General features: G+C 52.5%; 1 protein-coding gene across 1 annotated transcript in view; it reads right to left on the reverse strand.

Annotated features, from left to right (window-relative positions):
• LRRC38 (leucine rich repeat containing 38) overlaps nt 1-14,813 on the reverse strand; it is a 42,677-nt gene extending 27,864 nt beyond the window's left edge. Inside the window, exon 1 of the mRNA XM_032758979.1 lies at nt 13,624-14,813. Within this exon, the coding sequence (XP_032614870.1) occupies nt 13,624-14,254 (631 nt within the window). The 5' untranslated portion in view covers nt 14,255-14,813. The remainder of the gene's footprint in view (nt 1-13,623) is intronic.
• Between the last annotated feature and the right edge of the window lie 359 nt (nt 14,814-15,172).

Raw genomic sequence — 15,172 nt, forward strand, 5'->3', positions numbered from 1 at the left:
GTACAGATGTGGCATACTAATATAGATATATATACGCATATGTATTAGTATATACTAAATAGCATGTGGCATACTAATATATATGAATATATACAGCATATAGAGTATATATACTATATATGTACTTATGGCACAGATGTGACATACTAATGCAAGATGTTAAAATGGGGAAATTGTGCAGGGTGGGGGGTAAAGGGAAATCTTTACTGTCTGCTTAATTTTCCATAAACCTCAAATTGCTCTTAACAAAGTCTATTAATTATTTTATTTATGTATTTATTTTGAGACGGAATCTCACTCTGTTGCCCAGGCTGGGGTGCAGTAGAGCAATCTCAGCTCACTCCAACTTCCAACTTCTGGGTTCAAGCAATTCTCCTGCCTCAGCCTCCCTAGCAGCTGGGATTACAGGTGCACGCCACCATGCCCAACTAATTTTTGTGGAGTTTTTTGGCTTTTTTTGTTTGTTTTTTTTGAGATGGAGTCTCACTCTGTTGCCCAGGCTGGAGTGCAGTGGCGCGATCTTGGCTCACTGCAACTTCCACTTCCCAGGTTCAAGCAATTCTCCTGCCTCAGCCTCCCTAGCAGCTGGGATTACAGGTGTGCGCCACCATGCCCAGCTCATTTTTGTTTTTGTTTGTTCGTTTGTTTGTTTTTTGAGACAGAGTCTCACTCTGTCGCCCAGGCTGGAGTGCAGTGGCGTGATCTGCACCACTCCTGGGTTCACACCATCCTCCTGCCTCAGCCTCCCGAGCAGTTGGGACTACAGGCACTTGCCACCACAAGTGGCTAATTTTTTTTTGGGGGGGGGGGGGGGGTGGAGTCTTCCTCTGTCACCCAGGCTGGAATGCAGTGGCACGATCCTGGCTCACTGCAAGCCCCGCCACCCGGGTTCATGCCATTCTGCTGCCTCAGCCTCCCCAGCAGCTGGGACTACAGGTGCACGCTGCCACGCCTGGCTAATTTTTTTTTTTGTATTTTTAGTAGAGACGGGGTTTCACCATGTTAGCCAGGCTGGTCTCAGTCTCCTGACCTCAGGTAATCTGCCCGCCTCGGCCTCCCAAAGGGCTGGGATTACAGGTGTGAGCCACAGCGCCCGGCCAAAGTCTATTAATTATTTAATAAAATAAAATAAATAAAATAAAACCACCTTTTCACCCAGAGAAAATCACTATCGGCACTAGGCTGTCGATCCTTCTGGTCACTTTTCTAGGGAACTTGCTTCTTTCCCCTGACCTCGGGGCTCCCATACCTGCCCCCCGCTTGCTTCCCCAGCCTTGCTGCTCCCAGGCACTGGCTGGGAGGGTTCCTCACCCCCTCACCACCTCCTCCCTCTGACTCCTGCACACACAAATGAATGCTGGAGCCGGGGTTTCCCATCAGCAAGCAGTTCTTGTGGCCTGGACCATCACCCTCTCTTCTTGTCTGGCTGCCCTGTTGCTATTCTGTGGCTTGCCATGTGACTTGGGAGGGGAGATGGGGAATGATCTATAAACCACTGTCATTTTACTGGGCTAACACCAGCCCTCCTCATTTGCAAACACTCCATTCTCTTCTAAAGATCTTTCACATCTGTGTTTCCTTGATCCTCTCGACAAACCTCAGGATGACAGGCAAGGGAACAAAAACCCAGGGAAGTTAGGTGACCTGTCAAGTGAAGGAGGTCCTGACCTTCGGCTCTAAGCAACTTGCCCCCCTCGAGGCGACCACCTTCAACTTTCACTTCTGATGTAGACGATCATTTCTGATGTAGATGATCTAAAAGCGCACCTCATCTCATTGGGGTCTTATGAAAAAGCAATGCTATTCTTTCCAATAACTCAAGGAGGGAGTTTTTTTTTTTTTTTCAAATGAAGACGGGAACATACTCTTGCACCTCCTGATTTGAAAGGGAGCTCCTGGGGTGGTGGGACATTTGCCACAGGGACCCACCCAGGGGACCTTTGCTGGGAGCTTCAGACTCTTTCATCCTGTGCCCTGGAGGAGGCTGACACAAGAGGTCCCAGCATCAGCTTACATCAGAATGAAAAGGGGCCCTCTTGGTCACCTAGAGCAGGGATCTACTCTAGGTGGTCCGTGGGAGGAACATGTTTTGGAGTTCAGCCAGCACTCTAAATTGTTTATTTATTTATTATATTTTTATTTATTTGTTTATTTATTTATTTATTTTGAGGCAGTCTCGCTCTGTCACCCAGGCTGGAGTGCAGTGTGGCGCGATCTCGGTTCACTGCAAGCTCCGCCTCCCGGGTTCACGCCATTCTCCTGCCTCAGCCTCCTGAGTAGCTGGGACTACAGGTGCCCACCACCACGCCCAGCTATTTTTTTTTTTTTTTTTTTTTGTATTTTTAGTAGAAACGGGGTTTCACCATGTTAGCCAGGCTGGTCTCGATCTCCTGACCTCAGGTGATCTGCCCACCTCGGCCTCCCAAAGTGCTGGGATTACAGGCATGAGCCACCGCGCCCTGCCCACTCTAAATTGTTTATATACCTATATTCTCTGCTGACTCCAACTGGCTGCTTCTGCTAACCTCACCCAGCTGACCCCGGGGGCATCTGGGGTCTCACTCCTTCACTCCTTATCTGGGAAAATCCACTCTCTGAGAGATGAGAAGGCTGAAGCTGAGAGAAGCATGTGACTCGGAGGACCCACGGGGAGCTAACGTTGGAGCCAGGAGTGGGACCACCATCCTTGGCTGTTCAGTTTCTGTTGGCCTTTGAGAAGCTGCCCCTTTATCTTCAATGGCCCATAGCTCCCTCAAGGTCCCGACTCCCTGACCTTGACATTTACCACATATCCAGCTGGGAGGATGGAGAAGATGGGATGCCAGAGGACTCTTGACTGGCAGCCTCCGACACGCAAGAGCCAGCCAAGAGCCGCTGGGAGGATGCGCTTTCACAGATACTGCTGTCTGCATGGGTTGTCACACATTTGGGATTTGACAGGCAATTCCTTAGTTCATTGGGTTTTGTAAGCCTGTATATGTATGTGGTCTGTTTGGCCACATTTCTGTGCTTTAAACAAAGACAAAATAATAACAGCTTCTATACGTGGTGATGGAGGAAATTGCTCAAAAGCTTCTTTATATGACTCTCACTTGAGGTCAAAGGAGAGATGCTATCACCTGCATTTGACCAGGGGACACTGAGGACCAGGAACATCAGGGGACTTATCTGCCATCGGACAGCTCATTGGAAGCACAGACAGTCATGGACGCTGGGGGTGGCCTGCCCAGCCCTGCCCCAGACCCACGGTAACCACGGTACAGATAGGAAAACAGAGAAAGCCCATCAATACACGGAGAGAAAAACAAGAAATCAGCATGAGGCTGGCTGGGCACAGTGGCTCATGCCTGCAATCCCGGCACTTTGGGAGGCTAAGGTGGGTGGTTAACTTGAGGCCAGGAGTTCGAGACCAGCCTAGCCAATGTGGCAAAACCCTGTCTCTACTAAAAATACAAAAAATAGCTGGGTGTGGTAGTGTACACAGCTGTAATCCCAGCTACTCAGGAGGCTGAGGCATGAGAATAGCTTGAACCCGAGAGGCAGAGGTTACAGTGAGCTGAGATTGCGCCACTGCACTCCAGCCTCGGTGACATAGTGAGACTGTGTTGAAGGGAGGAGGGGAGGGGAGGGGGAAAGAAAGAGAGAGAGAAAGAAAGAAAGAGAAAAGAAGAAAAGAGAAACAAAGAAGAAAGAAGAAAGAAAGAAAGAAAGAAAGAAAAGAAAAAGAAGAGAAAGAAAAGAGAAACAAAGAAAAAACAGTATGAGAAGCAGAGACAAGCATATGAGCGAGGAAAAGGGGTGCTGTTTCCTGTGCCCCAGTTCTGCTCCCACAACTTGCTGGGGCTTGACTGTTCAGGACAAAGCATTCCTGGCCACACTTGCATCCTTAGGAGTAACCCTCCTATTTGCTTACTCCAGATGACATTGGTTTCTGTTTCTGTGAACTGATAAGCAAAGCTGTCCGATTCAGCTGGAGTTAAACTGAGACCTGTGGCCTCAGCATCCTGAACTCTGTCCATCAGCCACTCCTGCTGTGCTTAGCAGAGGAGGGAAGAACATTCCAGCCGCCTCTCCAGGGCCCTCTCCTCTCCCAGCACCACTCCCACAGATGGGGGCAGAGTAGCCGCTCCCTCCCTCCTGCATAGCAGGAGCTGCGGCTCAGGGGGCTACTGGGGATTTGACCAAGATCAAAACAACCCAACCTAGGAAAGAGATCACAACAATCCAACCTAGAAAAGAAACCCTGAGAACGTGCATTCTGGGCCCTGCCTTGGCTGAAGGCAATCCGGATATGCTTTGCTGACCCGAAGTCACCGAGGGGTATTTGCTGAAAACAAAAACAAAGGCCAGTGATTTGGGCCCATCCCTGGATGACCCTTAGGAGTGTGCATTCCTTGGCTCACTCACTCCCACAGCCCCACTGAGACCCTCCTAGTCTCCTACGCAGGATGCGGCTGACAGCAGCAGGCATGCTGGCCTCTTGCAGCCTGCATTTCTAGTGGGACAAAATGTGTGAATTTGATAATGTCAACCTCAGTGAGTGTTATGACGTGACTACAACAAGAAGATGTGACCAAGAGTGATGGAGTAGGGGTGGGATGGTCAGGGAAGGCCTCTCGGAGGAGATGATGCTTGATGGAAGACCTGGTGATGAGGAAGATCAGGGTGGGGAGAGGTGTCCTTCCAGGCAGAGAGAGCAGCAAGTTTAGGGGCTCCGGCTGGATACTGGCACTTGGGCGTGTTCTGGGGACAGAACAAGGCTGGTGTGGCACAGGTGGGGAAGGGGCAGGGAGGGAGGAGAAACGATAGGGAGGGGCCCGTCTGGGCTGTGGGAGGGAGCTCGGTTGATTCAAAATGCAATGGAAGTCACTGGAAGGTTTCCAAATACGCCCTGTGTTGTGTGAGCCTCTGGGGATTCAAGGAAGAACAAGACACACGTTGCATCCTCAAAAAGGGTCAGACATGTGACCTGTAATGTCAGGCAGTGGTCACAGGACAAGCACAGCATCCCAGGAGATCACACTGGATGGGCTTCCAATCCAGCCTCAGGAGCTGGAGCTCAGAGAAGAGGTGGAGCATGGAAGGTTAAGCGGGAACCAGAAGGGTAAAGAAGTCAAGGCAGGGAATGGGGAGGAAGAAAGAACCCCAGGACAGGTAACAGCACAGGCACAGAACTGCGGCATCACAGCCCATGATGTTTCCCAGGACCGAAAGGGATGCACTTGGCTGTGATCTTACTGTGGCCATACTCGGGATATGAGTTGACTCAGAACCACCAATGCTCCTGACCCAGGGACTCAGCACAACTCCCAGCACATGGAGGTCCTGATGCATTTCTTTTTCTTTTTTCTTTTCCTTTTTTTTTTTTTTTTTGAGACAGAGTCTCGCTCAGTCACCCAGGCTGGAGTGTAGTGGCATGATCTCGGCTCACTGCAACCTCCGCCTCCCAGGTTCAAGTGATTCTCCTGCCTCAGCCTCCCAAGTAGCTGGGATTACAGGTGCGTGCCACCCTGCCCAGCTAGTTTTTAGTATTTTTAGTAGAGATGGGGTTTCACCATCTTGGCCAGGCTGGTCTTGAACTCCTGACTTCAGGCGATTCGCCTGCCTCGGCCTCCCAAAGTGCTGGGATTACAGGCCTGAGCCACCACGCCTGGCCCTGATGCATTTTTACAGCCCACACCAGCCCGAAGGTTGATAAGGCCGGCCAAGCACCTCATCCCTGCAAACCATGTTCCAGACCACAAGATGCTAGGACAGCAGGAACTGTGCAGCCACTTGGCTTAAAGGGCTTAACCCTTTGGGTAACTGAGCCGGCTGGAACTTGCCTGCCATACCTACTGGTGATATGGTCCTCTCCAAACCAAATCCCCTCCTGGGTTCCCCTGGGGCTATCTGTCCACTGTCTTATGTTGTTCAGCAAAAAGGTTTCCCTTTGAGTTCACTGGTAGAGTAACTGGATGAGTTGAACATTTTCAGAAAGATCTGGTTTTGGGGGCCAGAGTAGGATGACCCAGTGGGGGCTCTCCAGGGAGCAACCAAGGCAGACCCCTCGGTGAGGTTACCTTAGGTCAAGCTTGCAGTTGGCTTGGCACCAGAAAGCCAGACCACAGTGCCCATAAGAGCTGGCACCTGGCTCCTGGACACTGGTAATGGTGAGAAAGGTGACACCCCAGTGACTCAATTCTAAGAGACAAGTTAAGCGTGCAGTGGACTGTGGCACACAGGACAGGCACCGACTCATCAACGGCAGGACAGAGGTCACTTGCATGAAAACTGAGACTTCAGTAAGCCTCTGCCCAGGAACACAGCTCTCTCCGGTATAAACACACACAAAATGTTCACTCGACCAGTGAGCAAATAACGCAAATTAAAGCAATAAGCAGATGTTGTTGTCTTGCCCATCAAATTGAAATACATTTTTTTTAAATGAGAATAGAAAACATCGGGGGCCAAGCGCGGTAGCTCACGCCTGTAATCCCAGCACTTTGCCAGGCCGAGGTGAGTGGATCACCTGAGGTCAGGAGTTTGAGACAAGCCTGGCCAACATGGTGAAACCCCATTTCTACCAAAAATACAAAAATTAGCTGGGTGTGGTGGCGTGTGCCTGTAATCCCAGCTACTTGGGAGGCTGAGGCAGGAGAATCACTTGAACCTGGGAGGTGGAGGTTGCAGTGAGTCGAGATCACACCACTGCACTCCAGCCTGGGTGACAGAGTGAAACTCCATCTCAAAACAAACAAACAAAGCAATGGGAAAGGTGTGGCTACACCTGTACTCTCTGCTAATGGTGCCAGACAGCTGGCACCATTAATGCATTCAGGGGTTAAAAAAAAAGCATAGACTTGGCTGGGCTCGGTGGCTCACGCCTGTAATACCAGCACTTTGGGAGGCCAAGGCGGGCAGATCACCTGAAGTCAGGAGTTCGAGATCAGCTTTGTCAATGTGGTAAAACCCTGTCTCTACTAAAAATACAAAAATTAGCCAGGCATGGTGGTGGGCGCCTGTAATCCCAGCTACTGGGGAGACTGAGGCAGTAGAATAGCTTGAACCTGGGAGGCGGAGGTTGCAGTGAGCTGAGATCATGCCACTGCACTCCAGCCTGGGTGGCAGAGCGAGACTCTGTCTCAAAAAATAAAAAAGCATAGACTTTCACCCTGTGTTTCCACCCCAAATAAAATAACCAGAGGCTTCCACAGACTTGCCATGTGTAAGGATATTCAGCTCAGCACTGCCCACATACAAAAAATACAAGGAAACAACCCACACTTCTAACAACAGAGGATGGGTCCAATTAATAAATCTATAAAATGACCTATTCTTAAGGCCATTTCAAGTTAAATCCTCCGACAACTGTAACGACAGGAAATGCTCCCAATTCAGTAACAGAAAAAAATCATTTTGCGAATGTATAGTATAATATCAATCTGTTTAAATATACATATATGTAAGAATACAACTAGAATAAAATATAGCAAAACTTTAATAGCAATGGGATTCTGGATACCTTTTATTTTCTTCATGATACTTTCGGCATTTCCCCGGTCTAATAACAGGAGCCTGTTATTTTTATCATCAGGAACATAAAGCTGCTTTTATTTTCTCAAAGAAGAAAAAGAAATAGAGTCACCAGGGAGAAAGGACCAGTGTGACCTTCAGGCAAGCGCCGGGTTTGCCCCTTAGGCTGAAATACCATTTATGTTGTCAGTATGACAAGAACTCCTCGTTCCTCTGACCATACCAGGCCCTCACAGTGTCTGACATCAGAAAACGGAAGTAGAGCTTCAGGGAATGGGGAATGGCTCCCCCAGCAAGCCCCAAATCAGATCTGGTAAGCTGATGGGGTTAAACGATGTGACCTGCCTACCATGATGCCCTTCCTAGACAGGATGGTGCCTTCAGGGTCTGCCCCATGGGGGCCCCAAGCCCCTGAATGCTCAGATGCTCCAGATGTTCTTTAGTGGATCTTTTCTGGGAAGCTGTCTCCACCCAGGAGACAGGGTTCACAGACCCAAGGCATGACATGTGGTTCTGTTTAATTCCGCCCCAGTCCATCCTTCCTCCCAGCCTTGCCCTCCCCATACCTCCACACGTCAAGGTTGTAGAGCGAGAGAATCAGCTCGAATCTCTTTCCTAGTGCTGTAGGCTGTGACCTTCAGGCCACACGTGGCTGCAGCTAGAAAGGGAGGTGCAAGAGGGTGCCTGGGTGAATGCAGCCTCCCATCTTGACACCTGCAAGTGCCCCTTCTGTGATACACTCCCAGGCACGCTATGGGCTGTGTCAGATGCTCTGTGCCCCTCCAAAGCCAAGCCCAGAGTCCAGTGACCCCTACGAAGCCTCATGCCCACTGGCCTCGGTTTCTCAAACCCAGAGGCATTTTCTCCCTATGGCCCAGGACCAGGGCTAGGGACAGCATGTGTAAAGTCCTTCCACACTGTGACAGCATCTCAGGCCCATGAGCCCAGAGCCCCAGTGCACCCAAGAGCTCTGCCCTCCCTAATGCACAGAGACTACGGCCCCCTGAATTCCAGCAGAGGGGTCTTTGGAGGTCACGTGCCTCCCCAGGCCTCGACTTCCTAACTTTTAAAACCAGGTCAATCTCCCCTTCCCTAATACTGTAGAACTTTAGACTTAGAAGGAGCCTTATGGTCCTCCTACCTACACTCTTTGTTTGTAAGAGAAAAATCGAAGGCACAGAGGACAGGCAACTTATACACAGTCCCACAGTGAGTGAGTTACTGCGCCACAGAGCCAGCGAAAAGCCCCAGCTCTCTCATGCACAGGAATCCCCTGGAGGTGTGGAGCTTGCTAAAATGCAGATCCCCAGGCCTCAGCCCCCTACCCCCAGGCCCTCATTCAGTCATAGATCTGGGGGCCTGTGAATCTGCACTTCACACAAGCTCCCCTGGCGATTCTCATGCAGGTGGTTCTCAGGTGACGCTTTGAGAAACACCACGGTGCTCCCCACTTTTGTGTCTTTATCTCCTGCCCACTTCGCTGGGCTGCTGTGCAGAGAAGATGATGGACGACATGAAAGGCTTTGAAGATCACTGCCGGGTGCAGACAGTATCCTTGCACTGCTTCCTGGTCTCCTCTGAGCCCTCCCTACTCTCCCGCTCTGCCCTGGCTTCCAGATCTGGAGCCCTTTCTAATACTTAAAAAGAGATCAGCCGGGTGTGATGGTTCACGCCTGTAATCCCAGCACTTCGGGAGGCCGAGGAGGGTGGATCACCTGAGGTCAGGAGTTCAAGACCAGCCTGACCAACATGGAGAACTGTAATCCCAGCTACTCGGGAGGCTGAGGCAGGAGAATCGCTTGAACCTGGGAGGTGGAGGTTGCGGTGAGCCGAGATCGCACTGCTGCACTCCAGCCTGGGCAACAACAGTAAAACTCCATCTCAAAAAAAAAAAAAAAAAAAAGAGATCATCACTGTCCTTTTGGCGATACATTGTCCTAAACTGCCTGGAACCCACTGTCTCACAGGAGAACCACCAGACCAGGCCCCTGTCACCCAGAAGGATCAGTGATGTCGGGGGGGGCGTGCTGGGGATTTTCTCATTCTCCCTCTTTTTTTTTTTTTTTTTGAGACAGAGTCTCACTCTGCCACCCAGGCTAGAGTGTAGTGGCGCAATCTTGGCTCACTGCAACCTCCACCTCCTGGGTTCAAGCAATTCTCCTGTCTCAGCCTCCTGAGTAGCTGGGATTATACGTGCCCGCCACCATTCCCAGCTAACTTTTTTTGTATTTTTTAGTAGAGACGGGGGCCTCACCATGTAGGCCAGGCTGGTTTCGAACTCCTGACCTCAAGTGATCTGCCTGCCTAGGCCTCCCAAAGTGCTGGGATTACAGGCATGAGCCACCACGCCTGGCCTCATTCTCGTTTTCTATGCCTATCTGAAAGAACTGGGTGTGGGTTCAACACTCCTGAGTTCAAGCTCATCTCAGCCACTATGTAACCTGTGCAAACCTCTTCACTTCTTTGCACCTCTTTTGTTTCTTATTGGGTAAGCCATAGGTAAAAGTACCTGCCAGGCACTGCTGTTGTATTAAAAGACACAGCTCTTATAAACTACAAGGTGGCTTGCACCCATAAGGTAGAGTGGTAGGGTTGCCAGATAAAATACAGGATCCCCAATTAAGGTTAAATTTCAGAAAAACAATAAATAATGTTTTGGATACGTCCCAAATATTGCGTGGGACCTACTTATACTAAAATATGATTTGTCATGTATCTGAAATTCAATATTAATTGGGCATCTTTTTGGTTTGTCGTATAGTTGTATTTTGGTTTTTGCTGATTGGCTGCGGGGTATTCTGGCATCCCTTGGCCCTCCTCCCCCCAGCAAGGCAGTTCCTCCTCAGTCCTCAGACTCAGATTCCCCCAGCCCCTAGACCATGGAAGAGCCTGGACAGAGGGTACCACTGGCCCTTGACAGCCTTTCCTTCCTCCTCTCTGCTGCATGCTCTGGAGCTGAGTGCTCCCCATCAGCCCTGTGGCCACAGGGGGAGGCTCACCTGGCAGACAGCACAATGTCTGCAGCTGTCACAGCTAGACAAGGTCACAGGGAGAACGATTTGGGCTCTGTCTTGCTTCTCTGGGGGACAAGGGGGCAGGGAGGCAAGGGAAAGCAAGGATAGGATCCTCTTTACTCCTTCCTTCGGTTTCCTCCCCTGGAAGACGCAGAAGGCCTGCCTAGAAAGCCCTGGAGCTTTACCCTAATGGAGCCTGCTTTTCTCCTGCAGGAAGTGGGTGGTCCTCACGGAGGAGGTACTGGGAGCTAGGAGATCCTGGTGCACCCCTAGCACTGGGTTTAACCCTCTGTGTGATCTAAGGCAAGTTACATCACTTCTCTAGTCAAAACAGGATAATAACAGCACCAATTAAAACACTTATATAGTACATACTGTGAGCCAGGCACTGTTCTCGGTCCTTTATAAATAATGCCCTTTTAATCCTCCTAACAAGCCTAGAAGGTGGATACTGTATCAGCCCCATTTTACAGATGAGGAAACGGGTACAAAAAGATCACACAATCAGTAAGAAGTAGAGGCAGGATTTGAAGGCAAGCAGCTTGGCGCCCGTCTGGGCTCTGAGCTGTCTCTGCGAAAAGTAGAAAAAGCACAAATGCAGGAGGAGGAGGGAGGGGGCGGTGAACACCTATTGAGCACCTACCACATGCTAAGTAAGACAGTGTCCTTTACAGAGATGATCTCATTTCACTCTCACAGCAAGCACGGCAGAGGACACCATGACCACATTCTGAATCCAGATGCAGAGAAACTGAGGCTTGGAGAGGTCAGGGACTTGCCTAGGATTATAAACCTGAGTCCAAACCTGAATGCGGGTCTCACTTCAAGGTATCTGCTGGAACCTCCACCACCCATCCTGCATCTGGCTTACAGTTTAGGAGACACTCTCGGGCCACACAGCATGGACAGTGGCAGTGAGACCAGAGCTGCTCGTGGCACTGCACCCTGCAAGGTGCCCTGGAGCTGTGTCCATCCTCTCCCTACTGGCTGAGCCAAAGCCATACCCCTAACCTCTGTTCCCAGGGCTCTGGACACGGCTCCTCGCTCTGAACCTGTCCATCCTTCCTCCAGTCTTTCCTATCTGAGCCCAGTTTCTTCCCTACATCACAGACAGCAGGAGAAGGAACATTTCACTTCCATTGCTCATTACTTTCACCCACATCACCTTGTTTGGATCTCGACAACCACCGGGTGGGATGGACTACGCAGCATTACCCATGTCTTGATTTCACTCAAAGGGAAGGTGAAGCTTAAAAAACTGGAGTGAACCACCCAGAGTCTCCCTGATTTTAGGCCAGGACTTAAATCCATGTCTTCAGATTCCAAATCCAGGGCTCTTTGGAGATCTCAGAGGTCAACGCAAGAATTCTAGAGATGAGGAAACTGAGGCCCAAATGGGACAAGTGGCCTGTTCAAGGTCACAGTCACCATGGCAGGAGTGAGACAAACCCACAGCTCCTGACTTCATAAAACTTTGCCTTCACCTGGAAGACAACTGGAGCCAATAAACCAACCCAACCAACAACAGGGGTGAACGGTGCCAACCCCACTGAAAAGGAAAGGCGGGAAAAAAAAAAAGGAGAGGCGGAAGCAAGCAGAACCGAGGTGCACCCCATCCCACCATGAGCTCTTCATCTGGTCACTCCTGTCTCCAGGACTGAGCCTGCTGGTGGGGAGGGTCTGGGGAGCCAGACAAGTGGATGAGGACAAAGTTTTTTTTAGAGAGTCTCGTCTGTCGCCAGGTGAGTGCAGTGGGCAATCTCGGTCATTCACGCCATTCTCCTGCCTCAGCCTCCCAAGTAGCTGGGACTACAGGCGCCCGCCACTACGCCCGGCTAATTTTTCTGTATTTTTAGTAGAGACGGGGTTTCACCTGTTAGCCAGGATGGTCTTGATCTCCTGACCTCGTGATCCGCCCGCCTCGGCCTCCCAAAGTGCTGGGATTACAGGCGTGAGCCACCGCGCCTGGCCCGAGGACAAAGTTTAAAGGTGGGGACTCTGCACCCTGCAGGCCAGATCGTTTTAGGAATTTCAGCCAGCCTGGGCTGAAAGTGATGACTCAGGGGCCTTCATTTGCTGAAGAGTGAGCACCCCGAAGCATGGGGTGTGTTTGATGACAGTCGGGAATGAAGATATGAATGCAGGAGTTCAGCACACAGGTGAACAGCATCCTTGATTTCTCCGTAAATGGGAAAAAAAAAGATATTCTGAAGCTAAATCTGCATGTATGTCACCTTTGATGATGTGCGCCTTGCAGCTGTGGTTCCAGTTCTGCTGAAATCTTGGGAGCAAGGTGAGAGGCAGAGTTCAGCTCTGAGAGGTCACTGCGGGCACTGGTGCTCACAGGGTCACAAGTGGAAGGCTGGAATCCACTTGGGAGAAGGACACCCACCTGACTCCCTCCGCCCTGGTGTTCCCTTCTGCCAAGTGGGTTTGTGTGCCCACGCTGCCATTGGAAGGGTGCACCAGGAAAGCAAAGGGGGCACCAGCCCACTACATTTTGGTTCAGCTTTTTCACATCTGGCTGAAAAGCCACAGAGAACTACAAATCATTACTGCATCATTGGCTCTTAATGGGCTGCCATTATTCCTCATCAGAAATCTTCCTCACCCATATTAGACAGAAGAGCAAACAAGCTGAGAAGCTGAGAGGCCGGGTTAGGCTCGGGAGGCTGCTGGAGAGCCCTTGGAATTGGCTGACTCCCCGAGCACGGTACTGGGAATACGGCCGATTCCCATAGAGTAGGCTGCGTTCCGCTTACCAGGGACCCGTAAGTAATCCACACCCGCCAGTCCTAGGACCCAAAGCCCAGGGAGATGATCCTGGGCATCCCGAGAACGGGAAGGTCCCTAACTTGGGAAAGTGAGTTACTGGAGAAACAGGGGAAGAAGTACAGCCTCAGGGTTCAGAAACTCCAAAGAATTCCAGATGTATCCTTCTCCACCCACTTCCCCAGCAGAGACCCAGGAAAAGTTCAGGATCCCCCAAGCCTCCTCTTCCAAACTCAACCCATGCCTCCTCGCACGCAGACTGGGGTCTGGGGTGGCGTCTCCCTGCCCCCCTCCCTCCCTCAGCCTAGCCGGCTCGGCTCACCTTTGGGCAGTTTAGATGCGTTCTCCTGGATCCAGGAGAAGAGGTGGGCGAAGTCACAGTCGCAGAGCCAGGGGTTCCCGTCCAGACGCAGGGAGCGCAGCGCGGGCAGCGCGGCCAGGGCGGCCACGCTGAGACTGCGCAGGTTGTTGTCGTTGAGCTCCAGCACCTGCAGCGACTCCAGGGTCTCGAAGGCGGCCTCGTGCACGCCCGCCAGGTTGTTGTTAGCCAGGCTAAGCTTCACCAGCCTCCCGGCCGAGCGGAAGGCGCCGGCGCCCAGCTGGGTCAGATTGTTGTAGCTGAGATCGAGGAACACGAGCTTGGCCGAGCCGCTGAACGTGCCCTCCTCCAGCGAGCGCAGCGAGTTGTTCCTGAAGTCCAGGTAGACCAGGTCGCCGTAGAAGATGAAGAAGTCCTCGGGGATCCGCTGGATGCGGTTGCCGGCCACCAGTAGCTTGCGCACGTCAAGGGGGAAGGGGTCTGGCACGCTGGGCAGCCCGCGGTCGCGGCAGTCCACGGTGTGCGGGTCCGTGCAGGCGCAGCCCGCGGGGCACGCGTGCCCGGGCGCGAGCAGCAGCAGGAGGCTGCAGAGCCCGAGCGCCGCGGCGGCGCAGGCTGGGGCGCGGGGGCGCATGGCCGGGGGGCCCGCGCCGGCCGCGGCGACAAGGAGGCGGCTCTCGGAGAGAGCCCTGGCGCGGGGCGGCGTGGTGAGGCACTGGCTTCCGGGCGCGGGGAGCCAGAGGGCTGCCCGGGCGGGGAGGGCGTGCGCCTGGGCGTGCGGGGGCGATGGAGAGCAGCGCGGACGGACTAGGGAGCCGGGACAGCAGGGATGGAGAGGGGAGGGGCGGGAGGGAGGGGCGAGGGACTCACCAAAGGGTTTACCCGGACAGGAAATTAACCCGCTAGAAAAATCCCTTGGGAGAGGCAGGAGCGGCAGGGGTGGCCGAGTGGCCGTCGCCAAAACGCGGCGCCACCCTGGCAGCTGATTTCCGAGATCTGGAAGTAAGACGCCGCGCGCACCGGGCGGGCTGCACTCGACGTCTAAGTTCAGTTACCAAGCCCAGGAGCGGTTTCCCTAAGGCGTGTCCCGGGCGTGCGCCCTGCCCCCTCGCGCCCTCCTGGTGCCAAAGCACGCTCCCTGCACGCCACCCTATGTCGCCAAAGGGAGTGGGACCTGGGTCACTCTGACTCTGCTCCGGGGGCAATCCCCGCAGGTTCTCGGGTGCCGCGCCAGGCGCTGCTGGTCTGAATTTGGGCGGGGTTCCAAGGAGAGAGAGATAGTGACTGGTCTTCCCTCTTCCCTCCCCCACCTGCACTTGAACCATCTTAGGCCGGAGGGTCAGTGAGGCAGGTGGCTGCCAGATCCCCTGCTGTGGCCCGAAAGAAGGCCAGGGCCAGTCAGCACTTTCCATGCTGGCCCCGAACTTCTGGATGGAACTGGCATCCACGCAAGGATCAGCTGCCGGTCTGACAGGTCCAGCAGCTGAGGCTCGGAGGCCTGGAGTCACCAGGCCTGGCTTCCAAGCTGTGTGGCCTCAGACCAGTACCTCTG

The sequence above is a fragment of the Hylobates moloch genome, unplaced genomic scaffold (genome assembly GCF_009828535.3).
Source record: "Hylobates moloch isolate HMO894 unplaced genomic scaffold, HMol_V3 SCAFFOLD_9, whole genome shotgun sequence".
Lineage (NCBI taxonomy): Eukaryota > Metazoa > Chordata > Mammalia > Primates > Hylobatidae > Hylobates > Hylobates moloch.